This window comes from Populus nigra, chromosome 14, assembly GCF_951802175.1.
Source record: "Populus nigra chromosome 14, ddPopNigr1.1, whole genome shotgun sequence".
NCBI lineage: Eukaryota > Viridiplantae > Streptophyta > Magnoliopsida > Malpighiales > Salicaceae > Populus > Populus nigra.
The window spans coordinates 2,566,488-2,593,738 of NC_084865.1; the positions used below are offsets into that span (position 1 = coordinate 2,566,488).

General features: G+C 34.1%; 5 protein-coding genes and 1 long non-coding RNA gene across 6 annotated transcripts; 5 read left to right on the forward strand and 1 right to left on the reverse strand.

The window, feature by feature from the left end:
- Window positions 1–1,358: 1,358 nt before the first annotated feature.
- LOC133672949 (alcohol dehydrogenase-like) lies at window positions 1,359–4,161 on the forward strand. Its single transcript, XM_062093522.1, has 10 exons — window positions 1,359–1,451; window positions 1,710–1,846; window positions 1,969–2,015; window positions 2,148–2,473; window positions 2,559–2,641; window positions 2,752–2,827; window positions 3,123–3,184; window positions 3,269–3,364; window positions 3,463–3,624; window positions 3,869–4,161. The coding sequence occupies exons 1-10, from the start codon at window positions 1,418–1,420 to the stop codon at window positions 3,983–3,985; spliced, it is 1,140 nt and encodes a 379-aa protein (XP_061949506.1). The 5' UTR covers window positions 1,359–1,417; the 3' UTR covers window positions 3,986–4,161.
- A 1,009-nt stretch (window positions 4,162–5,170) lies between these two features.
- On the forward strand, window positions 5,171–7,593 carry LOC133672986 (alcohol dehydrogenase-like). Its single transcript, XM_062093565.1, has 9 exons — window positions 5,171–5,340; window positions 5,485–5,621; window positions 5,724–5,770; window positions 5,891–6,216; window positions 6,305–6,387; window positions 6,483–6,558; window positions 6,712–6,773; window positions 6,859–7,116; window positions 7,282–7,593. The coding sequence occupies exons 1-9, from the start codon at window positions 5,304–5,306 to the stop codon at window positions 7,396–7,398; spliced, it is 1,143 nt and encodes a 380-aa protein (XP_061949549.1). The 5' UTR covers window positions 5,171–5,303; the 3' UTR covers window positions 7,399–7,593.
- Window positions 7,594–12,105: 4,512 nt separating this feature from the next.
- On the forward strand, window positions 12,106–14,360 carry LOC133672987 (alcohol dehydrogenase-like). Its single transcript, XM_062093566.1, is given in 9 exon segments — window positions 12,106–12,180; window positions 12,307–12,443; window positions 12,547–12,593; window positions 12,708–13,033; window positions 13,121–13,203; window positions 13,304–13,379; window positions 13,557–13,618; window positions 13,704–13,961; window positions 14,125–14,360. Coding segments are annotated over 9 exon segments (1,143 nt in total). The 5' UTR covers window positions 12,106–12,143; the 3' UTR covers window positions 14,242–14,360.
- Window positions 14,361–15,890: 1,530 nt separating this feature from the next.
- On the forward strand, window positions 15,891–16,727 carry LOC133672781 (cell wall / vacuolar inhibitor of fructosidase 2). The gene has a single exon (XM_062093310.1). It carries the CDS (start codon window positions 16,134–16,136, stop codon window positions 16,686–16,688), a length of 555 nt encoding a protein of 184 aa, XP_061949294.1. The 5' UTR covers window positions 15,891–16,133; the 3' UTR covers window positions 16,689–16,727.
- A 1,258-nt stretch (window positions 16,728–17,985) lies between these two features.
- Window positions 17,986–19,098, reverse strand: LOC133672782 (uncharacterized). The gene is made up of 2 exons (XR_009834899.1): window positions 19,024–19,098; window positions 17,986–18,684 (listed from the first exon to the last, which is right to left on the reverse strand). It is a non-coding gene; the product is annotated as an uncharacterized LOC133672782 (long non-coding RNA).
- An 869-nt stretch (window positions 19,099–19,967) lies between these two features.
- LOC133672898 (chromatin assembly factor 1 subunit FAS2) lies at window positions 19,968–23,502 on the forward strand. The gene is made up of 12 exons (XM_062093455.1): window positions 19,968–20,177; window positions 20,395–20,506; window positions 20,649–20,675; window positions 20,783–20,855; window positions 21,252–21,355; window positions 21,442–21,641; window positions 21,737–21,833; window positions 22,034–22,106; window positions 22,232–22,320; window positions 22,410–22,548; window positions 22,849–22,949; window positions 23,046–23,502. Exons 1-12 carry the CDS (start codon window positions 20,064–20,066, stop codon window positions 23,270–23,272), a joined length of 1,356 nt encoding a protein of 451 aa, XP_061949439.1. The 5' UTR covers window positions 19,968–20,063; the 3' UTR covers window positions 23,273–23,502.
- The last annotated feature ends 3,749 nt before the right edge of the window (window positions 23,503–27,251 follow it).

Here is a 27,251-nt window from a genome sequence, read left to right on the forward strand (position 1 = left end):
CTTATTTTATTTTATTTTATTTTATTTTCTTAAAAAGAAAAACCATCTTGCCATTTGCTATCTAAATTACAGCGCCTAACAAAACAAATCACACAACACATTGGTACTGAACAGGTCCTTCGTATGAACAGAAAATGATTTTAAAATCGGGAAAAAAACACTATAATATTTCTTGGAACAAAAAACAAACATCTACGAATAAAATAAGCAACCATTTGCTGTAGCAGATGAGATATTTGTCCTGCAAGGATCTGGCCTTCTCTGAAAACGCCGCGTTGTGTGTTTATACGCCACCTTGCTAGCTAGGTGCTATCTAGAGGGAAGCCACGAGTCCCCATTGGAAAGATCTAAAAGTTGACCAAACATTTTTTTTTTTAATTCATGTGAGGTGTTTGGGCTAGCTGGCGCGCACCATGACTATTCCCCACAGTTCACTGGACATCCTGCAAGCCCAGGGGCAGGTTAGGCACCGCGGGGGTGACAGACGTGCATATAGAGGGTCGAACCCAGAACGGGGATGAAACAAGTCACACAATTGACCACAGCAACTAGACCCTCGAGTGCGTTTACCAAACACTCTTGCACCAACAAGTCACTAAGTACGAAGCCATGAATCTATAAAGAAAAAGATAAACAACAAAACCAGCTGTAGAAATCGAAAACCAGTAACCTGCAATGGCGCCAATGAGTCTGCTTCTAATAAATAATAAATAAAATATAAATATTATTAAACTCGAATCAAAACTTAACCTGAAATATATATCTATATTATATAAATATATTAGTAGATTTAATACAATATAATATGCACCTACCAACATAAAATACATACATACATATATATAATATTTATCATTTAATATGCATACTTCAAATATACATAAATTCATTGATTATAAATTCTGAAGTAATTTCTAAAGTTGTTTAAATAGAACTTAAATCAACCTAAATTAAATTAAAGAGAAACTTTTTTATAATAATTAGAAAAAAGAATTTAAAAACAATATTCTCTAAACTAAACTTGAATACATTCCTGACTTTGGCTGACCTAAAAAATAGGGCGAGATAATCTAATTATTAAATAAAAAATTATAACTATTTTTATATAATTTTTTTTTTAACCTTGATCCTATCCATCTGGTCTGTATCCGCTATACATTCAATGTAAAAAATGTAAGAAACTGTTTCCCAAAGACTTCCAAAGGGCAATGCATTTCAAAGGCACAGTATTAGGAGGGTTTCAAAATTTTTGATTTTATTTTAAATTAATTTATTTTAATGTATTAATATTAAAAATAATCCACTGTCCCAACACTTAGAATGCTATAAATACCCCTCAAGAACAAGAGGAAGCTAATCGAAAGGAACTATTTGTGACGTTAAAAGAAGCTAGAATTTTCATTTTAGGACAGAAAGAATGGCAAGCACTGGTCAGGTCATCCGTTGCAAAGGTAATACTCAAACAGCTTTTACAAAACATGTTTCTTTTGCCAATTTTGGAGAATTAATTAAAGAACTTTCTCTCATCAGACTGGTTGGGTTTTTTCTTTTTATAAAAAAAACTGGACTAGAAATTTGATTTTAAGTTTAATATGGCCTTTAAATAATCGATTATATAAAACAACTTGAACTAATTAAGCCTTGATTTGTCCATGAATTTCAATTTTTCTTTTTCTTTGTTGATAATTAATTGGATGGATGTATTGTAGCTGCTGTGGCATGGGAAGCTGGAAAGCCACTGGTGATCGAGGAAGTGGAGGTGGCTCCACCTCAAGCCATGGAGGTTCGTTTGAAGATCCTCTTCACTTCCCTCTGCCATACTGATGTATACTTCTGGGAAGCCAAGGTATGTGATTGCATTTTCAAATTTAATTACTACATAATCATGCACGTGATCTTGTTTTGTGGGCTAGATTTTCTAGTTATTCTTGCAGAGATTGATACTATAACATTGGTTGCAATTTGCAGGGGCAAACCCCATTATTTCCTCGCATTTTTGGTCATGAAGCTGGAGGGTATGAATTTGAGCCATTAGTCCATTACTTGTTGCACATAGATTATGCTTTTGTTTATTTTGACAGTGATGAATTGTGGTGACTAATTTCATTTTTTCCCCTCATGCTTCTATTTTTCTTTTGGGTGCGTAGGATTGTTGAGAGTGTTGGTGAAGGTGTGACAGACCTCGAGCCTGGTGACCACGTGCTTCCTGTATTCACAGGAGAGTGTAAGGAATGCCGACATTGCAAATCAGAAGAGAGTAATATGTGTGATCTTCTTCGGATTAACACTGATAGAGGTGTGATGCTGAGTGATGGCAAGTCTAGATTTTCAATTAGAGGGCAGCCCATCTACCATTTTGTTGGTACATCAACCTTTAGTGAGTACACTGTGATTCATGTTGGCTGTCTGGCCAAGATCAATCCTGCTGCTCCACTGGACAAAGTTTGTCTCCTCAGCTGTGGAATCTCTACAGGTTGGGAAAACACCAATTCAATTATTCTTAAACGAACAAAGATTTTCTCACCTTCTTTTGATGAGGATTTGGTTTCGTGTTGTAGGTCTTGGAGCCACCTTGAATGTTGCAAAGCCAAAGCCAGGCTCCTCCGTGGCCATTTTTGGACTGGGAGCTGTTGGCCTTGCAGTAAGTTTCTTTTCCAATACACGAAACAGATGATTTTTCTATCCATTTATGAGTTCTGATGCTAGCCTGCTACTTATGTTAAATTTGTTTTTGTTGTTTGACATGATTAGGCTGCTGAAGGTGCTCGGATTTCCGGTGCTTCAAGGATTATTGGTGTTGATTTGCATTCCAGTAGATTCAATGAAGGTAAAACAATCATTTAGTTTTATCATATCACTAGTTTTCTTTTGCTTTTTCAGCTATTGCTCCATTGGTGTCTTTAGCTTGTCGACTGCATTAGTTAATTAATTATGTAAGAGAGGATGTTGCAGAGAGGATTTTAGCATTTTCAAATTACTAGGATGAAACTGATCTTCATATTATCGAGTAGCTTCGCAGTTGCTTCTTGGTGATTGTGCTAAAATATTACACAAGACTTCATGTATTTTATGTTCATATACAGCTGATTTCTGATGTTCATCTGTGTTTTTTATTTCAACAGCCAAGAAATTTGGCGTGACGGAGTTTGTGAGCCCAAATGATCATGACAAGCCTGTTCATGAGGTCTGTAAGAAGATGAATCATGTTTGGAGGGATGATTCATATGAACCTTTTGCACCAGTTCTAATTTTGATTTTCCGTCTGTAGGTGATAGCGGAGATGACTGATGGAGGAGTGGATAGAAGTGTTGAGTGTACAGGAAGTATCAGTGCCATGATTTCTGCATTCGAATGCGTCCATGATGTAATTTTCTTTAAACTGTTTTAGTGATTATGGATCACTAAAAAAAAAAAGCACTTTTAAAACACCCAAATCTGTTAACATTATGGATCTCTTTGCAGGGTTGGGGTGTTGCTGTGCTAGTCGGCGTGCCAAGCAAAGACGATTCTTTCAAAACCAATCCAATGAATTTCTTGAGTGAGAGGACTCTCAAGGGTACTTTCTTCGGAAATTACAAGCCGCGCTCTGACCTTCCTTCAGTTGTAGAGAAGTACATGAACAAGGTAACTTCAATCCCTATTAATCAATCTCTAGCCCGTAGAATTATGGTTTCCATTAGTGCTGATCGGAAGCAATCTGTATATGAAGTTTCTCAAAATATCTACTTGAATTATCATTAACGGTGATGTTGTTTTATTTTAAGAACATTATTATAGGCATCAAAGCAGCCATTCCTCCTCCTTTGGTTTTAAACATTCTATCATCATGCAAAAACCCTCTTATCCTAACTAGTTGTTATATGTGCAGGAGCTTGAGCTAGAGAAATTTATATCCCATGAAGTCCCTTTCTCTGAAATCAACAAGGCTTTCGAGTATATGCTCGCTAAAGCTAGCCTCAGGTGTATTATCCGGATGGGTGCATAAAAGAAGAATCATCTTTGTTGATTTTCAGGTGTATTGCCTGAGCTAGCCTCAGGCGTATTATGTTCCGATAGTGATCAGTTACATGAAACAATAAAATCCATGCTTTAGATTGATAATTAAGTAAGCTGTTACCACTACACTTTCTCATGAGAATAAATAAGATTTTGACGTGTTTTTGTTACGAAAGGTTATCAGCACGTTCATCTATTTCACAAGAAGAAAACAAACGCAGGAACAACACGTTTGAATTCCTCTCATTAGGCAAATCAGCTGGAGCCAACACTTTATTTTCAAAGAATGATCAGGTGGAGCCATATTGGCCTTAAGTAGTCAAGTTGCTAGAACATGAACTTCTTGAAAAACTCATAAATGTGTCTGTCAACGTCTTCTGGTATTTTTCTCTTAAAGGCCAGTTCTTTGTGATTTGTTTTGAACGGTAAAAGCATAATTAAGATGTGTTAAATAATAAATCCTGTTCCTAAAGGATGATCCATTTACTCCCTAAATTATACAAAATTCCCGAGGTTTTTATTCTTCTTCAATGAAAAAGAAAAAACTGTAAGAATGATAAAGGGAATCGAAATTATGTAATGAATGATCCATTAGTATATTGTAATAGACTTTTTTCTAAGGCAACTTATTCTAAATAAATCAACAAAATCCATGTACTAATAAATTATACTATCAAGAGTTATTCAAACTGGAGAGGTTTGGGATTCTTATTATTATTATTATGAACAAATTGATTATTAGTGACAGCCATTGCTAATCAGCGTGAGGGTTTTTTCATACCCACTGTAATGAAAGGTTGGAAGTTGGAACTGGTCTTTAACAGCACAAAAGATAGACTATAATTAGCAACAGAACCACAGAAGCTAATTAGAGATTAATCCCCAATCGTGATAGGGATTTCAGATTGATTTATCCACAAAGAGAAAAGAAAAGTAAGCTGATTGGGTGATAAAATTGCAATAATTGCTAGTTTTGAGCCTGCATTAACAAGCACATCTTAGTTGGAGGACTGATTTGTATTATCTAAAAAAAGAAACATAAAACCAGAAACAGTCCAATCCTGAAACCAAGGAGCCGCAGGTTCTAAGTACAGAGGACAGACAAAACAGCAGAGATCGTCCATGGTTTTCTCTTTAAAATTCTTCAAATCGATAGTCAACGTTAAACATGGGAGACATACATCCTTCTGCTACTATAAATACCCACAAGGACCAACCTCTTTCTTCACAACTCAAGAAACAGAGCAAACTACTCAAAAAAGCCTCAAAGAAAAAGCTGTTAAAGTTCGATTAAGACAAGAAAGAATATGTCAAGCACTGCTGGTCAAGTCATACGTTGCAAAGGTAACCAAGAAAAGCTACTTCTCTTTGTTCAAGTCTTTTCATTTCTGGTTATCTTTTGAGGAGTCTAATTTATTGTCTTTTTGATCACCAAATGTGAATTTTTTTTTTACTTTAATAATGGGATGCGTGTTCTTTAATCTGTAGCTGCTGTGGCATGGGAAGCTGGAAAGCCACTGGTGATGGAGGAAGTGGAGGTGGCTCCACCTCAAGCCATGGAGGTTCGTTTGAAGATCCTCTTCACTTCCCTCTGCCACACCGATGTATACTTCTGGGAAGCCAAGGTGATTCACATTTTCTATTATGATCTGTTTTCAGAATCTGGGATTTTCTAATTTTGCTTGTATGGATTGATACTGTAACTAACATTGGGGATCGAATTGCAGGGCCAAACCCCATTGTTTCCTCGCATCTTTGGGCATGAAGCAGGAGGGTATGTCCATTAACTGCTACTTAGATTATGCTTTTTGATTATTTTGACAGTGATGAATTGGGTTGACTAATTTGATTTTCTCCACCCTCGTGTTTCGATTTTTCTTGTGGGGGCTTGTAGGATTGTTGAGAGTGTTGGGGAGGGCGTGACAGACCTCAAACCCGGTGACCATGTGCTTCCTGTCTTCACAGGAGAGTGCAAGGAATGCCGACATTGCAAATCAGAGGAGAGTAATATGTGCGATCTTCTTAGGATTAACACTGACAGGGGTGTGATGCTGAATGATGGCAAGTCAAGGTTCTCGATCAGAGGGCAGCCCATTTACCATTTTGTTGGCACCTCAACCTTTAGCGAGTACACTGTGGTTCATGTTGGCTGTGTTGCCAAGATCAATCCTGCTGCCCCTCTTGACAAAGTTTGTGTTCTCAGCTGTGGAATCTCTACAGGTCGGGAGAAATACACGATTTGATAAAAATCATTGAATGGGGGGATTTGTTGCTTTCTTGTAATGGGGATTTCGTTTTTGACTTGTAGGTCTTGGTGCCACCTTGAATGTTGCTAAACCAAAGAAAGGCTCTTCAGTAGCCATTTTCGGACTAGGAGTTGTAGGCCTTGCGGTAAGTTTGTTTATACTGGTAGATTAATGATAATTTTTCTGTTCAAGCTGCTGTAGTGCTAATGCAGAACTTGTTGTTGTTTTTTCCTAATCCAGGCTGCTGAAGGGGCTCGGATTGCTGGTGCTTCAAGAATCATTGGTGTCGATTTGAATTCCAATAGATTCGATGAAGGTGAGAGAAGCTATGATGATGTTCGTTGTGGCTGCTGCGCATTTCTCTTAAATTATTGATTGATGCTTTGCTCAGTCTAATAGCTAACATCACAAAACTGATATATTTAAGTGGACTTGATATTGATTCTTGGTGATAATATTTTTTCAACAGCCAAGAAATTTGGTGTGACTGAGTTTGTCAACCCAAAAGATCATAACAAGCCTGTTCAAGAGGTAAGTGACACAGTGAATCGTGTTGTGAGAGACTAGCATCGGCGAATCCTTTACGTCTGTCCTGATTTTGATTTACTGTGCTCAGGTGATAGCTGAAATGACCAATGGAGGAGTTGATCGAAGTGTCGAGTGTACTGGAAGTGTCAATGCCATGATTTCTGCATTTGAATGCGTCCATGATGGATGGGGTGTTGCTGTACTTGTTGGTGTGCCGAACAAAGATGATTCTTTCAAAACCCATCCAATGAATGTCCTGAATGAGAGGACTCTCAAGGGCACCTTCTTCGGGAACTACAAACCGCGCTCCGACCTTCCTTCAGTTGTCGAGAAGTACATGAACAAGGTAAATCGGAGCTCCCATTAATATTATCCAGCTAGCATGCAGTGTGAGCATATATTTCGATACTTGCACATGTGTAGTCGACTAGAATTAACTACTCCAATTCCTTCTTTTATTTTGATACAATCTATTGCACTGTTAATAACTAATCTAGTTGTAATGTGACAGGAGCTGGAGCTAGAGAAATTCATCACCCATGAAGTCCCTTTCTCAGAAATCAACAAGGCTTTCGAGTACATGCTTGGTGGAGCTGGCCTGAGGTGTATTATCCGTATGGGTGCATAAAAGAAGACTGGTTTGGTTTGCCTTGGTGTGGCCGGAAACAATAAAATTCTTGTTTGAGATTGTTGATTAAAGAAGGTTTCTGTGTTTGAGCATCAGTATGTAATTTCTTTCATTGTTGATGGCAAAAATATATATAATTGGCCCATTTCTGGCATGTATATATAAATCAAAGAATCACATGTTCTTTTTCTTTCAGTTTGTGTTTTTGATGGTGCTGTGGATAGAAAACTTTGATATAAATCCTGAAGCCTGGCCAGAATGGCAACTTCACTTGTTGTTCTTGATATAACTATGATCCAATGAATCTAAAGGGAGAAACTAGCCAGTTCGGACAAACTGCTGTTTGGAACTCGTTACCGAGGGCCTGAAGATAGAGCAAGACATTATTAAACATGGACTACCAGTTGCCGGCAAGACTTAACACTGTTTGTAACGGTGAAGGACAAGATTGAGCATGAAATGTTGAAATTAGTACAAATAAAAATACAGAGTCCAAACTACTACAAAATTAAATGTAAATTGTAGTTCTCAATCCACGTTGTCGGTCTCACATGGTAATGTCTCCACCCAATCACTCTTGCCTTTCATGATTCACGTGAAAGCTTCAAGGTACCATTACTTCTATATGTCATGATTCTCGTACAAAAATTTTTTTTTGCAGCACTTGAATCTTTCATTTTAAACGATTCTTAAATTTATTGATCTCCTCGGTGCTAGATCTTGCAACTAGCTTATCCGATTTTGGTGTTATTGGGTTTCTCTTGATGAGAGAGTAGTCATTTAAGTATTTTTAGGCTTCCATTTTACCGAAAAATACATGTAAGGTTAGAGAAGAATTTGCTTTTGTTAATTTTCTTTTCTAGGTTTTAATCGAGGTGGCTTTGATGATGCAAGTTGATTTACTAGGATTTTTCAAGTGTTTATTAGGTGTTTTTAAATAAAAATAAGCTAAAAAATAGATTTTCAAGTCCTAAAAAAAACCTTTGTTATAATTTTTTTAACCACATCTTTAATGATTATAAATTAAACAAGCAAGCAGACGAATCATCTGATTCATTAAAAAAAGAATGAATAACTTGTCTTCTACTCTTAAACATTAAAAAAATCAAGAAGGCATAGCTGCATGCCGACTCTCATCTTTATTAAACTAGGTGTGTCTGCTTAATATTTAAAGCCTCTAGATTTTTTTTATATATATATTTTTTAATTTTTAAAGTTTTTTTTATGGAGGTGCACTGTAAATAAAACACTTGACATGATATTTAGCTTATTATTCAAGAAAAAGAATTTTCTACTTATGTTATTTTAAATATATTTCTTAATTTATTTTATCATATTAATAGGGGTTTTTCCTTTTGTACAAAATATTAAGTCATTATTTTAGTTTTTTTTATTACAACTTGCATTTAGATCATAATTTTTTTTTTATCTAAAAAACAATGTTTCTGATTAAAAGAGTTTAGATTGAAGAGATATTTTTTTCCAATTATTTTAAATGATTGAGATTTTTAACAAACTTTTATTTTAATTATAGATGTCTTTTATTATAAAACATTCTTCTAATAAAAAACCATGTCATTATTTTTAAGAAGATTAGAGATCTTGTTTTATAATGATTTCATTGATTACTTGATGGATGATTATGATAGCCTATAATATGTAGACTTTATAAAATGATTTTCTCATTAAAATTGGATGAGAAAAAAATATTTATTTTCTTAATTTTTATTGTAAATTTTATATAATTTCCTCAAATTTAATTTTCTAATATTATTTTTATGTAGATAGTGTTCTAGAATATAACTAGATAACTAGTCCATTTTACATCACAAATTGAACCAAAAAAAATATTGAGTGTAAAAAACAATGCCAAGATATTATCAATGTGTTTTTCATTAGTAAGAAAAAATATAGTCACTAACTCAGAACCAACTTAATTGGTTCACTTTAAAACCTTCTGATTTAAATACTTATCTAGTTTGGATATTAAATTAATTTGTGTAGGGATTGACCTAATATTACCATGTCGACATAGTGAGTGAAAGGAAAACCTATATAACTAATAAAAATATAATTTAACTGAAACTAAATTCAAGATAATATTTTTTTAAAAAATTAATAAGACGGTGATAAATTTAATTGATACAGGTCACTTCCTAAATTAGCCATCCCAGTCATAGACTCGAGTGGATATAATAAGTTAATTTTTTATTTCAATTACATGATAGTAGAAATAGATGATATTAACAAAGCAACTATGTGAAAAAAAAAAATATGATGGATTGCATAAAATAAAAATGTTTGCTAATATTACAAAAATATTACTATTATATCACTCGAGAACAAAGAAAAAATTAATTGGAATTTAATAAAATAATATTTAAAATATATTCTAAATTGATTTAATAATTTTTAAAATAATATATAAAAAATATTTTAAATCAACCCTTTTTTAAGAAATTAAATTAATTATCTTGGGAAAAACAATTTAAAAAAAGTCCAGGTGCAAATGCATGCCAACCCAGACCTACTCCTGTTTTTTTTTCTTCTCCAAATTAGACACACGACATGTCGTTCATCTATTTTTTTTATATAAAAAAAAACAAATAATGTGTTATCTACAAACCTAGTTTTTAACTAGTAGAAAGGTGGTTGTAAAATCAGAAATCCATATTTTTAACTTGTATTCACTTAAAAATACTTTTATAACATCAAAAAACTAATTTATCAACTCAAAAATCTATTAAAAGACACAAAGTACAACAAAAGATCTCTCTCTGAGTGTGGATATACTTTTGCTGAAAACTTGAAAGTGTAAAAACACTTTAATAGAACTCTTTTCTTCAAGATGAATACTTGAATATCAAATTTGATTATTTTTATTATTGAAATTTAACCACGTGACCTCTGTCTCTTTTATTTGTTTTTTTTACTCTTTTCTCCTTTATTAAAGTCAGGGCTAAAATATGAAAAATAAATTGGATTAAACTGTTCAATTACAAAACGAAAGGGATTGAAAAAGAAATTTGGAAATATCCAATTAAGCACAAACACTCTAACACCATTTTCTTTTTTTTTTTAAAAAAATTAAGGTCTCCCATTTTTTCTTTGCTTCAATTTTAGTCCCCTCAATTTTGATCTTTTTCAAGCATTAAAACCATCTTCTTCTTGTTTTGTTTTTTTGGTAAAATCAGATTCTTATTCAATGTTGGAATAATTTTTTTTGACATCGAGATAATCACATAAAAAATTGATCGAAACAAATTATAAATTTCAATTCATGATTAAAACAACATTGAAGAATAAAATTGAAAAAAAAAATTTAATAACTGAAAACAAAAATAAAAAGAGAAACAGAGTTGACACGAAAGTTTTTTTAAAACAAAAGGGTTGCCAATTTTTCTTTATTTTGATTTCGATCCTCTTATTTTTATTCTCTTACAAACAACAACAAAAAAAATAGTGAAATTGAACAACAATATGATGTCAAAATGTTTTATTGAGACCGCAATAATTATATAAAAAATAAATAAAAATAAATCATTAATCCCAAATTCAAACTAATATAATATTAAAAGATAAAATTAAAAAAATTAATAAATAAAAACCAAAATCCTCAGTGTAATGTGAGGAGGGACAGTTTTCTCTGCACGTTTTTTTTTTTATTTTAATAAAGTCGTAGCATAGATTAAGTGGTTATTTTTTCACAGAATGGAGATTTATATTTGGTGGCAAAAATGAATAAATTTTTTTTTTGGAAAATAAACAAAAGTTGTTTTCTCGAGGCACTTAAAATCAAATACTTTTTTATTTTTCCAGAGAAATTTTCAGAGAATGGCTGTGTTTATCTCCATAAAAGAAACTCTTCTGGCAGCGTAAACCTCATTAAAAATCAATAAAGGTAATTTATTATGAGTCCGGCTGTATTACAATGTTCTAAAAGGTCAACTCCTTGGCTCAGCCGTAAAACAAGATACAAACAGCAAAACCACAACTGGAAATACAAAACTAGAAGGCTAATTGCAAATCAACCCTTCAATCAAGATATAGATTTCAATTAAATGTCAAACTAATACTTTCTTGCAATTTCACCATCAACCCGTCAATCACTTAAAATTCAGTTCCTTGCCATGTAATTGTATTTTGGGTGTCAAGAACTACTTGCTATCATAACTTTAATTGAGAAAAAACTACCCTACAAGAATTTTAAATCACATAAATAAAAATAAAATAAAACTCCTATATAGTCTGAAAAATTGTGATCTCAACCAAATTTTTGTATAAACTACAAAACTCTCTCTTTTTTTCTTTTTTCAAGAATGTTTTGCCTAGGAAAATTATTAAAATTGATAGGTTTTTTGTACAGAAATACAGTGACATTTGAACGATAAATTTGCAAAAATTGTTTTAGCAGATTGTATTAAAACGTATAGTATAGTTTGAGGACTGGGTTATAGTTAGCCAAAACCGGACACAACGAGAAAGCCAGAAACAGGGGGAGCCGTTGTTGCCACCAAGAGAGAGAAACAGAGGACAAATGAAACAGCAGGATCGTAAATGGTTTTCTTTTAAGAAATATTCAAATTTATGGTCAACATAATCCAAAAAACAGGAGAGATATGCGTACTTCTGCAACTATAAATACCTCCAAAGACAACCTGTCTCGTCACAGCTCAAGAAACAGAGCAAAGTAATCAAAGAAGCGTTAAAGAAGGGTCTAAAGTTCGTTTAAGACAAAAACAAATATGTCAAGCACTGCTGGTCAAGTCATATGTTGCAAAGGTAACCAAGAAAGTTCATGATTCCTTGTGGGGTCTGTGATATGTTCCTTGTGCTGTTGTCATTTTGTGTATTTGGATTTCTCATTTATGTCTGGCAATGACTGGATGCATTTTGCTTAATCTGTAGCTGCTGTGGCATGGGAAGCTGGGAAGCCACTGGTAATAGAACAAGTGGAGGTGGCTCCTCCTCAAGCTATGGAGGTTCGTTTGAAGATCCTCTTTACCTCCCTCTGCCACACTGATGTTTACTTCTGGGAAGCCAAGGTGACTACATTTTCAATTGTGATTATTATGTCTACTCATTGGTCTTTTTACAAGTCATACTAGTAGAGATTTATGCTTACGAAAATGGGCTGTGAAATTGCAGGGTCAAACCCCATTGTTTCCTCGAATTTTTGGTCATGAAGCAGGAGGGTACGAATTTGAACCATTAGTCCATTATTGGTCATGATTAGATGTTGGTTTTGACTGTTGTAATAGCGATGAATTGAGGTAACTAATTTGATTTTTTGTCCTCTTGGCTTTTAGGATTGTTGAGAGTGTTGGGGAGGGCGTGACAGACCTCAAACCCGGTGACCATGTGCTTCCAGTCTTCACAGGAGAGTGCAAGGAATGCCGACATTGCAAATCAGAAGAGAGTAATATGTGCGATCTTCTTAGGATTAACACTGACAGGGGTGTGATGCTGAATGATGGCAAGTCAAGGTTTTCGATCAGAGGGCAGCCCATATACCATTTTGTTGGCACCTCAACCTTTAGCGAGTACACTGTGGTTCATGTTGGCTGTGTTGCCAAGATCAATCCTGCTGCTCCTCTCGACAAAGTTTGTGTTCTCAGCTGTGGAATCTCTACAGGTCGGGAGAAATACACGATTTGATAAAAATCTTTGAATGGGCGATTTGTTGCTTTCTTGTAATGGGGATTTCGTTTTTGACTTGTAGGTCTTGGTGCCACCTTGAATGTTGCTAAACCAAAGAAAGGCTCTTCAGTAGCCATTTTCGGACTAGGAGCTGTAGGCCTTGCGGTAAGTTTGATTATACTGGTACATTAATGATAAATTTTTCTGTTCAAGCAGCTGGTAGTGCTAATGCAGAACTTGTTGTTGTTGTTTTTTCCTAATCCAGGCTGCTGAAGGGGCTCGGATTGCTGGTGCTTCAAGAATCATTGGTGTCGATTTGAATTCCAATAGATTCGATGAAGGTGAGAGAAGCTATGATGATGTTCGTTGTGGCTGCTGCGCATTTCTCTTAAATTATTGATTGATGCTTTGCTCAGTCTAATAGCTAACATCACAAAACTGATATATTTAAGTGGACTTGATGTTGATTCTTGGTGATAATAACTGCTTTCTGATGTTCATTTGTGTTTTTTCAACAGCCAAGAAGTTTGGTGTGACCGAGTTTGTGAACCCAAAAGATCATAACAAGCCTGTTCAAGAGGTAAGTGACACAGTGAATCGTGTTCTGAGAGACTAGCATCGGCGAATCCTTTACGTCTGTCCTGATTTTGATTTACTGTGCTCAGGTGATAGCTGAAATGACCAATTGAGGAGTTGATCGAAGTGTCGAGTGTACTGGAAGTGTCAATGCCATGATTTCTGCATTTGAATGCGTCCATGATGGATGGGGCGTTGCTGTACTTGTTGGTGTGCCGAACAAAGATGATTCTTTCAAAACCCATCCAATGAATGTCCTGAATGAGAGGACTCTCAAGGGCACCTTCTTCGGGAACTACAAACCGCGCTCCGACCTTCCTTCAGTTGTCGAGAAGTACATGAACAAGGTAAATCGGAGCTCCCATTAATATTATCCAGCTAGCATGCAGTGTGAGCATATATTTCGATACTTGCACGTGTAGTCGACTAGAATTAACTACTCCAATTCCTTCTTTTATTTTGATACAATCTATTGCACTGTTAATAACTAATCTAGTTGTAATGTGACAGGAGCTGGAGCTAGAGAAATTCATCACCCATGAAGTCCCTTTCTCAGAAATCAACAAGGCTTTCGAGTACATGCTTAGTGGAGCTGGCCTGAGGTGTATTATCCGTATGGGTGCATAAAAGAAGACTGGTTTGGTTTGCCTTGGTGTGACAGGAAACAATAAAATTCTTGTTTGAGATTGTTGATTAAAGAAGGTTCCTGTGTTTGAGCATCAATATGTAATTTCTTTCATTGTTGATGGCAAAAATATATATAATTGGCCCATTTCTGGCATGTATATATAAATCAAAGAATCACATGTTCTTTTTCTTTCAGTTTGTGTTTTTAATGGTGCTGTGGATAGAAAACTTTGATTTAAATCCTGAAGCCTGGCCAGAATGGCAACGTCACTTGTTGTTCTTGATATAACTATGATCCAATGAAACTAAACGGAAACTAGCCAGTTCGGAAAAAATGTTGTTTGGAACCCGTTACCGAGGGCCCGAAGATAGATCATGGTCTGTACAGAATGAACTCCAATTTTCGTAAAGGCGCTCAGTGGTGTGGTCGGAGTTCCTTACAAGTCTTTTTCTAATTTTTTTTTTATTTACGTGGGTGTCCGGGCCAGCTTGCGCGCACCATGACTAATCTCATGGCCCACTGAACATCATGCAAACCCAATGAACATAGAAGGTATCACGGGATGACAGACGTACACATGAGGACTCGAACCCAGGAGCAGCAGGAGGAGACAAATCCCTCCTATAGTACTAGGTCAAGACACTGTGTCTTTTTCCGATTTTATATTATAATGTTATTGGATCTACTGTTTTTTATTTAATTTAATCGGTCACACTATTTAATTTAAGTGGACCGTGTTCCCCGAATTCCTTTAAAAAAGAGTTTTTTACACGACAAAGAGTAGTCAAAAGTCAAACATGGCTGGCTTTCAAGTTTCAATTATCTCTGTGAGCGAAAAAGCTTCATAACATTTCATTAATTTCAACCTATGATTTAAACTTATGGATATGTGAAACCAATTCATCATGTCCAGACATATTTTAATTTGAAACAAACTGTTATTCATTCGTCCAAACATGCGTAATATCTCTTAATCAAAGCATACAAGAAGCTAATTAAGTCATTATGTGAAATCATTAGCAATCAATGATGATGGTTATTGTGGTCGCATCTATGGTGATTGTCTCGTCTCATCTAGGTGGTTATTACGACATTAGCATACAAAATCAAAATAAATGACAAATTAATGCAACACCAATTTAATGTCACATTTCAACATGTAATTAATGTAATGTTCCTGAAAAACAATATTAATTAAATATTATTATTTTGAATCATAACACCAATTTAATTGATTTGAGATGGCATTTAAACTTTACAATATACATATCATGTTTTAAAAACATAATATGTAAAAAATCTATACATCAAGGAGTCTAATTGATTCTCGTGGATCACACAAGATGTTGATTTCCCTAGCACTAGCCTCAATTATGATAACGATTGTGAAGTGATAGGCTCCAGAAAGCCTCTCGGAGCTCAATAATTGAATGGTTCGGATTCTCTGCAACCTTGCCAAGTGACAAGGATTCAAGAAATTGACCGCATATGCCGACAGATAGCAGAACTCAAAGAGCCTTGAAAATTGAAATGAGGGTCAGGCCAGGACAGTGTTATTTGTTTGCCCGTGAACACTTGCTTTGGCAGTTGGGCAGCAGCCATGGAAGAGCTTATAAATTCCATGCTACCAGCCAAGCTAGGCCTTGTACACCGAATAAAGCAGAGGCTACAGAAACAACTCAATGTGTACAATTATTGAAAATTATGGCCATCACAACAAGTCAAACAGCCTCCTGTATTCTGAATTATAAAAGTATTAAAGAAAGGGGCCATCGCCTAAACTTGGTTTCAATTCTCAAGCACTTCTCCCTCTCCTCCTTTCTCCTCACACAAGAAACTGGGGAAGACTAATATCAAACTTTCATCACTTTCGCTGCTCTCACTCTCTCTAATGCGGTCAACAATTTTCACGTTCCTTCTTCTCTCCCTGGTTTTCCCTCACTACATGTTTCACCAACCATTAATTTTTGTTAATGGAGACATGAAACTGATCCAGGAAACTTGCAAGAACACCAAGTATTACGACCTTTGTGTCTCATCTCTCAAAACTAATGCCACAAGCACAAAAACTGACACCAAAGGTCTTGCACTTATCATGATTGGTGTTGGAATGGCTAATGCCACGGCCACATCATCTTATTTATCATCTCAATTGCTTAGCACTGCACCAAATGACCCTACCATGAAGAAGGTACTGAGAGAATGTGCAGACAAGTACGGTTATGCTGCTAATGCTCTTCAAGATTCAGTTCAAGATCTGGCCACAGAGTCATATGACTATGCTTATATGCATGTCATGGGAGCCTCGGATTATCCAAATGCTTGCCATAATGCATTTAGAAGGTACCCTGGACTGGCTTATCCTTCCGAGCTTGCACGTAGAGAGGATGGTTTGAAGCATATCTGCGATGTGGTCCTGGGGATGATTGATCATCTTGGTTTGTGATTTGTATCCACTTTTTAATGCAGATCTCTTAGCTAATTATTTCTGGTTTTGCTTTGTTTTAGCTTTTACTTCTAGTGCCCATAGTACTGACTTTCCATTATGATCTCAATAATTAATTGATTATGCTCGAATGATACATATCAAATCAAGAAAGTTGGTAACTAGAAATGTTGAAAATTCTTATCATCTAAACTTCATATGGCTAGACTGTTCTAAGTGCTAGTACTAATCTTACAAGCAATAATTGCAATGTAAGAACAGTGCACCAAAAATGAAAGAAGTCATTATCATGGGCCATTTTTTGTTACAGAGCCTACCTCCACTATAAAAAAGAAAAGAAAAGAAATAGGTCGAAGACATCTTCTCGCCTTTGCAAGGATATATCCAGGGACTCCATTGCATGCATTTTCTTTTCTGGCCAAAGCTAGGGGAAGAAAGCAGAATACCCATAACATTCCGGTGCTTTATAGTGATGATCACCGACTGCTTTATGGTTTTTTCAATAATTTTTTTCTAGTCTAATAAATAATTAATCCTTAATTTATGACATATATGCCATTATAGCTAATGCTGCCTATATGGCCTTAATTCAATTATATACACACACACGCGTAATTCTAAAAATGGATGAATATTTGTGAGATTAGATGTGCAAGCATGGACAAATTCATGTCATTGACAAAAATAATATTCATGTCTTTGGTACAAAATATATATATATAGTTAATTTTATGTTTCATGCAAGTCTGTATAATATCTTATTGACAAAAATAATCATGCTAATAATATCATATTTAATTTGGCTTGTCAACTTAGTGATTCAGTGATTCATTGATTTGAGATATGACCAGGGATGGAATAATGAAAAAACTTGTTTTTCTTTACCAAAACAATGTCATTTCAAGAATTTTTGTTTTTCTTAAAAAAATCAAAACTTGAATTTATCTTGATCAACCCCTAACTTGTGACTTGAATTTCAAGCAAAGTTTGACTTTCAAATTAAGTTTTATAATTATTGTCGTACTTGTATTCTAAAAAAAAATTTGAAAAAAATTGTTTTCAATGCATTTCGGTCATTTAAACTTTTTTTTTGTAATTTTCAATTCTTTTTCCCTTGTTGATATCTTAAAAAAAAATCAAAGAAATACGTTTTCGATACATTTACATCCATTTAATATTTTTTTAATTACTTTTATTACTAAATAGATGTTAATATTGTTTTTTTTAAATCAAAATACAAAAAAAATAAGAAGATAAAAAAACAAATAGGAGTATAATGAACAAGGGAATAGAGTGCAAAACAAGAAGAATAAGAATCAAGATAAAATAAAGTTGATTAGGAAACAAGCTAAAGTGTACAACAAGAGTCCAAAATAAAAGGCTAAAGTGTAAAACAAGAGTCCAAAACAAAATTGAGTTGTTTAGGGAATAAATAATTAAAAAATAAATTATGACCATCTCTTACATTTAGACGCTATTTTACGTAACAACTGGCAAATTATGAACTATATATATCCTTGACCGGTTCAAATTTAAACCGAGTCTTATAACCATCCTCATAATTGAGTCCTCCTATTGTCATGTCGACAAGGGAAGCCCAGGCTACACGACTAGACTGCCGGAAAACAAGTATGGACACATTCAGCAGCAATTTTGTGGTTAATTTTTACGTAATGACCATCTTTCTCACCAAATCACGTGGATTTAAAGCATGATCTGCGGTGGCAGAAGGGTGCGGTGATTTGAACAATAAGAGAACGGCTGAGATGAACACTGTGACATATAATCATCGAAAGTCAAACTGCAGAAACCAAGAAAGAAAAGTGAAGTGACACCGCACAACAATGGCTGCCTGTCAATTATCTCTGTCAACCAAAAGCGTCGTAACCTTTCATTAATTTCACACCAGGATTGCGCCTTTCGGATATCTGAAACCAGTATAAATGGTATCTCGGCTGTCGGATATCTGTCAATGATCTCGGCTGAATTTGCAGGTCTGAACAAAATTTGTAAATAAAACTTACAGTCTGTAGCCATCAATATCAGTGAGCAAAAAGAATCTAACTTAAGATCACATAGGAAGCATATTAACAATACTTGTGAAACAACTTGTGATTCTGTGAATATGTAGCCATTAATATTACTGAGAAAAAAATCTAACTTAAAATCACATAGAAATCTTGCTATATTCACTTTACCGACTCAAACAATGACAGTATGTGAAACCAAATCGTAAAGTGACAAGGTTCAAGAAATTGATTGCATATGCAAAAAGATAGCAGAGCTCAAAGAGCGTTGAAATGAGGGTCAGGCCAGAACAGTGTTATTTGTTTACCCGTGAACACTTGCTTTGGCAGGTGGGTAGCAGCCATGGAAGAGCGCTTATAAATTGCATGCTACCAGCTAAGCTAGGCCCCATACAGTGAATACAGCAGAAGCTACAAAAACAACTCATTGTGTACAATTATTGAAACACAAGTCAAGCAGCCTCTTTGACTCTCAATTATTAATTAACATTAATTAAAAAGCTAAAAGTCATCAGCTATTTACACTCTAGACATGGTATCAAAATATTATGGATTGGAATTGTATTTTGACATATTTGTCCTTCTCAACAAAAACGACAAGAGTTACTTTCAATGGCAAGGGTATTTTTGTAGTTTCCATGAGATTCACTAGGCATTACCGAATTAACCGAGAACAAATTGATCTACACACCTCTTTTATATATATATATATATATATCCTTCCTGCAAAATCATATATATAGTTTTTGTGTTTTATATACCTTACCTTTGGTTAATCCAATGATCCGTAAATTTAGAATCTGGTTAGAAGTTAGTTAATAAAAAAATATTATTTTTTTTTATCAAAATAATATAATTTCAAGGATTTAAAAAATAATCAAAATCTCTCATATGAATTGCTAACTCACAACTTAAGTTATAGAACAAATTACTGTTATACGAGGTCTTATAATTATAATTAAAAATTATATATAACATAATATTTAATAACCATAATTATTTGAAAAAATTAACATGTAATGATAAAGAACATAAAATCTTATTGTGCTCAAGGATAATTAATAGAAGAAAAAAAATCTTAAATAAAGATATTTTTTTTATTTTTAATAGATCATGTATTTTATTTTTTATTTTTTTAAAATGAATCAACATAAGAAAACCTTTTAGCCACGTGGCAAAACCACAATGTACCATTGTCTCAAAAAGCAGACCCACCCATTTCCCGCCACTTCAAAACTAAGATCCCGCTAAAAAACCCTTTTTCTCTATCCTTTCTTCACCCAAAAATATAAACCCTAAAAAAATTTCCTTCACTTTCCCTAGAAACAAACAAAAAAACCCACAAGAAATGAAGGGAGGAACAGTGCAAATTAATTGGCACGACACCAAACCAGTCCTAACCCTAGACTTCCATCCATTCTCCGGTCTCCTCGCCACCGGTGGCGCCGATTACGATATCAAGGTACACTATTTTTCTCTACTCTTGAGATTTAACTTTAATTTTCCGCCTTCCATTCCTGTTTAATCAGTCAATTAAGTTTATATTTCTGCTGTTAGTGGAACTAAAAGTTAAGGCTTGTTCGGATCTTTCTTAAAAAAATCAAAGACCCATTTCCAGCATTTCAGTGTTTGGTATTTTATTTTCAAAGAATTAGTGTGTATATATATTTTTTTGGCAGCTTTGGGTGATAAATTCAGGCCAAGCACAGAAAAAAATTGCGACGGCAACTTATCTAAATAGCCTTTCCTATCATGGGTCAGCTGTCAATGTGCTCCGTTTCTCTCCATCTGGTAAGAACTTGTTGATTGTGATGCTGCTTTTCAGATTTTTTATTTTATGTTTAGCAAGTAATTATTGCAAATTATCTACTTCGTTGTTGCTATTGATGGAGTTTCTTAAATAGAAGTAATTTAATTTGTTTAAGTTTTGCAGGAGAATTGCTTGCCTCAGGTGCTGATGGTATGATTTTAAGTTACTGAGACTATTTTTCTTTCAGGATGAAATTTTACTGGTCATTTATTAGGTGATTCAGCAATGTAGTCTTAAATTCAATTTTATGCGAGCAGGGGGAGAGCTGATTATATGGAAGTTACATTCCACAGAAACTGGTCAAACATGGAAAGTCCTCAAGAATTTCTTGTAAGTGATTTCGTCATATATGATCTTAAACTTCCATGTGTAGCTTAGCCGTGATCTACTATATTTGGTCTGTTTGTTTTAAATGTGGATATGAGGCTCAAGTTGAGCCCGGCATAGTCATTTCATCCAAATTAATCTTGCGTTGCTGATTGATTGAATTCAGAGAGAAATGTAATGAAAACAGGAAAATGTAATAATATTAATATCATGGAGTTCAAAACTGTAGAAGGAAGTAGCGATACTGGTTTGATCTTTTGGCTTTGATTGATGTCATTTCATTTGTACGAAGTTTTTTATTCTTTTCACCTGCGAAAATGTCCATTTGAAATCTTATAGGATCTTGGTTAGATATTCACTCACTTCTTTGCTCATTAATGATTTTCATTTTTCATGCAGATTTCACCGCAAAGATGTTCTGGACTTGGAGTGGTCTGCAGACTCTGCATATCTGATCTCTGGATCAGTTGACAATTCTTGCATCATATGGGATGTTAACAAAGGCAAGAAGGACCACACAAAACCAAAGTGCATAACAGTTTAAGTGCCTTGGTTGTTGATTTTCTGATTGCCCTTGTCTTGGTTTTAGGTTCTGTACATCAGCTATTGGATGGTCATTTCCATTATGTTCAAGGTGTAGCTTGGGATCCATTGGCCAAGTACATTGCTTCTCTTAGTTCAGATAGAACTTGCAGAATTTATGTGAATAAGCCTCAGACAAAGACAAAAGGTGCTGAGAAGATGAACTATGTTTCTCAGCATGTCATTACAAAGGCAGAACAGCAGATGGTAAATGATTCTGAGTTCAGACAATAAAGTGATTGTGTTGTTGATTATTTGTGCTTTAACATGTTGCAAGCCTTATACTTTTTTTGGGGGTGCAGTCTATGAAAACACATCTTTTTCACGATGAGACGTTACCATCTTTCTTCCGAAGACTAGCCTGGTCACCTGATGGATCCTTTTTACTTGTGCCAGCAGGTATGGACCTAAACAGAAGTCCATTTGAGTTAAAAGCCTGTATGTTTCTTTATTCTTATTTGTAAACGCACATGCACGAAAGCTTGTATTGTCTTTACTCATCTCATGAACTAATGCTGGTCTTACTTGCATTTGACAGAATGCTGCTGTTGCTTGTTGCTTGATTAATATCTGTTGACAAAGCACCCTTTGCATTGCAGGTTCTTACAAAATGTCAGCTGCATCAGAAACAGTAAATACTGCTTATGCATTTTCCAGAATGGATCTTTCAAGGCAAGACATGCTTCAATTTATCATTTCTTGTTAATGATGTCTACCTAAGTTTTAAGAAGACTTATTCTTTGTCTTCCGTTCTTTTTATTTCTTTCCTAATATGTGTTATATTTTCTGATATGCAGACCTGCAATAATGCTCCCTGGTGCTAGCAAGCCTGTTGTGGCAGTCCGTTTTTGTCCAGTGGCTTTTAACCTTAGGGGATTAGCCTCAGGTATTTCAAGTCTTATTGATTTTTATTAAATGTGTTGTAGCTCAGCAAAAGGTTATTATTAAGCTGGGTATCTTTATTGACTTGTGCAGCTGGGCTCTTCAAACTTCCCTATCGCCTGATTTTTGCTGTGGCAACTTTAAATTCATTATATATCTATGATACAGAGAGTGTTCCTCCCATAGCAATCTTGGCCGGTCTTCATTATGCAGCCATAACTGACATTGCATGGTAAATTTAAATATGGTTTGAACTCTGAAGTGCCTGCCTTGCAAAAACAGATCCTAGTACACATCAATTAAATTTTGGTAGAATTAGAGTGGACCGTTTCTGTATGATTTGATGCATATTTTCCTACTGTTTAAGGCTCGGTCAGACTCGCAAAATGAGAGTTTCATTTTTCATCTTAACTTCTAAACGGCCTTCTTTTTTGTGCTATATGCTCCTGCTGCACCATCTACAATTCTTTTGGATGATACATGTGGGTTGATATTAATATCGCAAATTACTAACTATGTTTGTTGCTAATAGGTCATCTAATGCTCAGTATTTAGCTTTGTCTTCCCGAGATGGATACTGTACTTTAGTAGAATTTGAAACTAATGAACTGGGTTCGCCCATCTCCTCGGCAGGTTTGCTGTTGTTTCTCTTTTATTGCTTTTGCTAGCCCATCAATTTACTCCACAGTTTGGGCCCTTTCTTATGTGTTGTGTTTCAATCTTACATAGACGAGAGGAAAGACGCAGTCCATCAGAACAAGAGCCCTGATACGCAGGAACCAGAGTGCATGATAATTGAAACAACGACAAATAATGGTTGTATAGCAGAAGACAGTGGAAAAACAGTAGTAGCAAAGAATGAAGGAAAGCAGCCATCACCAGTCTCCATAAGTACTCCCATCTCAAATAAGCCAGCCAAGAGGCGAATCACTCCCATGGCAATTGATCCACAGTAACCTATGCGGATCTATAATGCAAATTGTTGCGGTGCAAAATGCGCCCCCCCTCCCAATTTTTTTATTGGTGTTTTGTAAAAAGTTTTGGAGGGACACAAACAACAGATTTATGGGAAAGTGATGTTAGGCTTTTCTGGGAGCACTTGGTTTCTATTTTAGAAACAAAAACTCAGCACCCCTCCCTTCTCTTTGAGAAGAAAAGGAAATCCAAAAAGTTCTCACTGATCACAGATATACGCCTCTGCAGTATTTCAGGCAGCATTGAATGGATTGATTATTCAAGAAAGGAAACTGCTCCATACACTATTAAAATAGGGTTTTTCTTGCGTTGTAAATAGATGCAAACTTCCCCATCTTCCCACTCTGATTCTCCTTTCTATACTTTTCTCTCCCTGCAGCCGCCATGAAAAAAAACTCCTTTAATTACAACTTTCGACCTGCCAAGGCTGAAGAGAAAGCAGCGGTTGCTTGCAACAAGCCACATCATGTCACCACTCATAAACCCCAAGAATCTATGGAAGATCAGAAAGTGTATCGCCAGCAATGAGATTTTTTTAATATCACATGAGGACATGTTTGAGCGTGTTTTTAGATATTGGACACTGAAAATGGCTAACCAAGTCATCTGGGGCAATCCATGCATGGTCATCTGGGGCCATGCATATGTAAAAAGGGGCAAAGGTTTTAAGAGTGAGGAGGCATATGTGAAGAATGGACCGATTAAAGACACTCATGTACTTGGCTTTATGGATGTGAGTCCTAGCTCAATCCAGGAGATGAAATAGGGATTTTCTGGGATAGGAGCTGGCGAACTTTTGGACTAGGTTCAAGAGGTTCTTTCAATAAAGTATCAAAGTCTTAACTTTGGCTTTGATTAAGGTATCAATTTTGGACCAGGATTTTGTCCCCTTGTTTTGTTTTAACAGGGAGGTAATTTTGTTTAATTTTATAGCACTACTCAACAATTGATTGGCATGTTCATGATCATAAAAAAAAAACAAATTTATTTCTTGACGATCTTTTCTTTTTTTAGATACCAAAATAGTGAAGGAGAACAAACTCCAATATAACCAAAAAAAAAAAAAAAACTAAAATGGAAGATAAATTTAATGTGTACATAAATATATTTTACTATTCACTGCATAGTGTAAATACTATTTTACTATTCTAAGAAAAATTAATAGTATTGATATTGAGAGTGTTTTGATCTTTTTACAATGCTCATTAATAATTACTTGATAGATCAAGGTTAAAATTATTTTTTACTTTTTTAAAATATAGTTGAATTACCCATTTACTTTTAAAATAAAAAATTTTAGAATTCACATCAAAGAGCTTTTTAGTTATTTTATTTTTTTAACAATAAAATGACTTATTATCATTAAAGTCAAAATTTTAAAAGCTTGTTTCCAGTGGCTTTTTTATCTTTTAATTATAGGTTTTTTTGCTAATATAAAGTTGATTGAGAACAATTTCATCTTTTATTAAACATAAAATAATATTTTAATGAAAAAATTGTTGACATGTGGGAAGCGCTCGCACCTTTCTAACGACGCTTGTGACGTCTCTTAGTTGTTAAAAACTCTCTTCCATCATGTCATTGTAATCTTCATGATGTTCTACTTCTATTTGGGTGGAGTGTGACAACGGAGGTAGAACGGTTTGTCGCTAACGACACCTCTCTCTCTCTCTCTCTTCTCTTCTCTTCTCCACTCCACTTCACTAGGAAATTATGCTGGCCATTCAAGTTTTTAGAATTGTCCTCTTAGTTATTGATATTTCAACTTTAGTATTTATTCTTTTGATTTCTATTTTTTTTGTTGGCTCTTTTGTAAAATTTTTATTTATTTTCAATTTTATCTTTCAATCTCAATTTGCTATATATTATTTTTTTTCAATTTGGTTACATTTCTTTTGATTTCTAGTTTTTTTTCTTGACCTTTTTGTACAATTTTTATTTGTCTTTAATTTTATCATTCAATACAAATTTATAATATGTTATTTTTTAAAAAAATTGGTCCTTATTTTTTTTTTTAGTTTTTTTCTTTGCACTTTTATAAAAATTTTATTTATTTTCATTTTTATCATTCAATCCCAATTTGTGATTTATTATTTTTTTCAATTTCATCCTCACTCTTTTGATTGATTTTTTTGTTCTTTTGTTAAATTGATTTTTCTTTTTAATTTCATCATTCAATAAAAAAATTATAGTTGTCCTCTACTTTATTTATTTTATTTCAGTTTTGATCCTTATTCTTTTAATTATTATTTTTTATTTTGAATTATTTTTTATAATTGATTTTATTTTTATATTTCATCCTTCAATATTTATAGTCATGTGTTTGAAAAGACAATGCAGGTTGGCATATTTTTTTTTTAAAAAAATTATTTTCTTTTTCAATTTCATCATTTGATATTTTTTTTTAAAATATGCTTTGTGATTCATTTTTCTTTTCTATCAGGTTATTTCAATCTCAAAATCTAAGTCACGAGTTTGGTGGATTAATCCAGGTCTGCCTACCCTTTATTACCTAGGTTACAAGTTTCGGCTAACTCAGTTTGACTCGAGTTTTTCTTGTCCAATTATGTTCTTTCATATTTAATTGCTTAAGAATTAAGCTGCATTGTTTTTTTTATCCAATTCACAAGTTACTGTGTTTTTTTTTTAAAAATTTATTTACTATTTTTTTTTATTATCTAATTAAAATAAAATTAATTTATTCAATCACGTGTATAACCTCAATTGTGAATTTTCTTTCCATCTTTAAAATATTATTAAGACACTTGAAGATATTTTTTATGAAAAAAAATATTCAACCCCGTAGAGGAGCACGGGTACCCATGTCTAGTGCCAACTAATGGAGACTCAAAGAGTTCTAAGAGGCCTTGATTCCGTGTAAACAAATCAACTAAATAAACATTTATACAAAGAATTAGGACAAATATTTAAACGTGGAACTGAGCTTATTATAACATGAACAAAAATTATTTTCCTTTGATAAAACAAAGAAAAGAAATGATTTTAAATAAATTACTGGTTGATAAAAGTACAAAATAAGTTACTTAATTCACTATTACTAGTTTCCTAGTTACATAATTCAATTATTATGTGAAGGAATTTTTTCCCAGTATTCAGACGACACTGAATCTCTTGACAGCATGATGCATTGATATAATATGATACACAATAAACCAACTGGCAAATATGAGTTTTACAATGTTTTGCCAGCTTTGTTGTGCTTTATATTTTCTTCTATTATTATCTAGGTGAGATTGAATCTCTTGAAAGCATGATGCAGATATATATTTGATGATACAGGATAAGACTTTTGGGGTAGAATTTTTAACCTATCTATATCTATATTATTGTTAGAGTCAGCTTAAGAAAATATTCTGGTACTATCCCTGCTTTGATACTGATCCCCATGGTTAGAATGGCTGAAAACAATTATGATAATATTTATCAGAGTGTCCCAATTTGGCATATCCACCTGCATATTACGCTGATAGGACACAGAAGTGGGCTTGAGTCAAATGATAATGCTCATTATGAGCCTGGTATCTTTTGCAGTCACTGTCATGTGGATCCCCCTTGTTTAAACATCTGTCAAATATACAATATGTTCTTGAAGGTAAAAACAAACTTGCAAAATTGTTTCTTATAAGAGAGGACACATTTTTCCGTAGCTGTTATTAAATGCTCGCTATGAGTACAGTATATATGATGTAAGCCTCAAAGTGCACGGTTGTTGTTTTATGTTTAATTTGATGTTGCATGTCTACCCACTGAAATCAGGATTTTAATTGGGGTTGATATATATATGAGCACAACTACCACAGGAGCCTGCAGTATTTATGTTAAAGTCTATTTTTTGGAGATTTTATTTCTTCTCTTGTGATGAAAGAGTGCTATATATTCTTATTTAATTTCTTTCGTGTAGTTTGGATTTCCAATTCCTAATTTGCATGGACATGACAG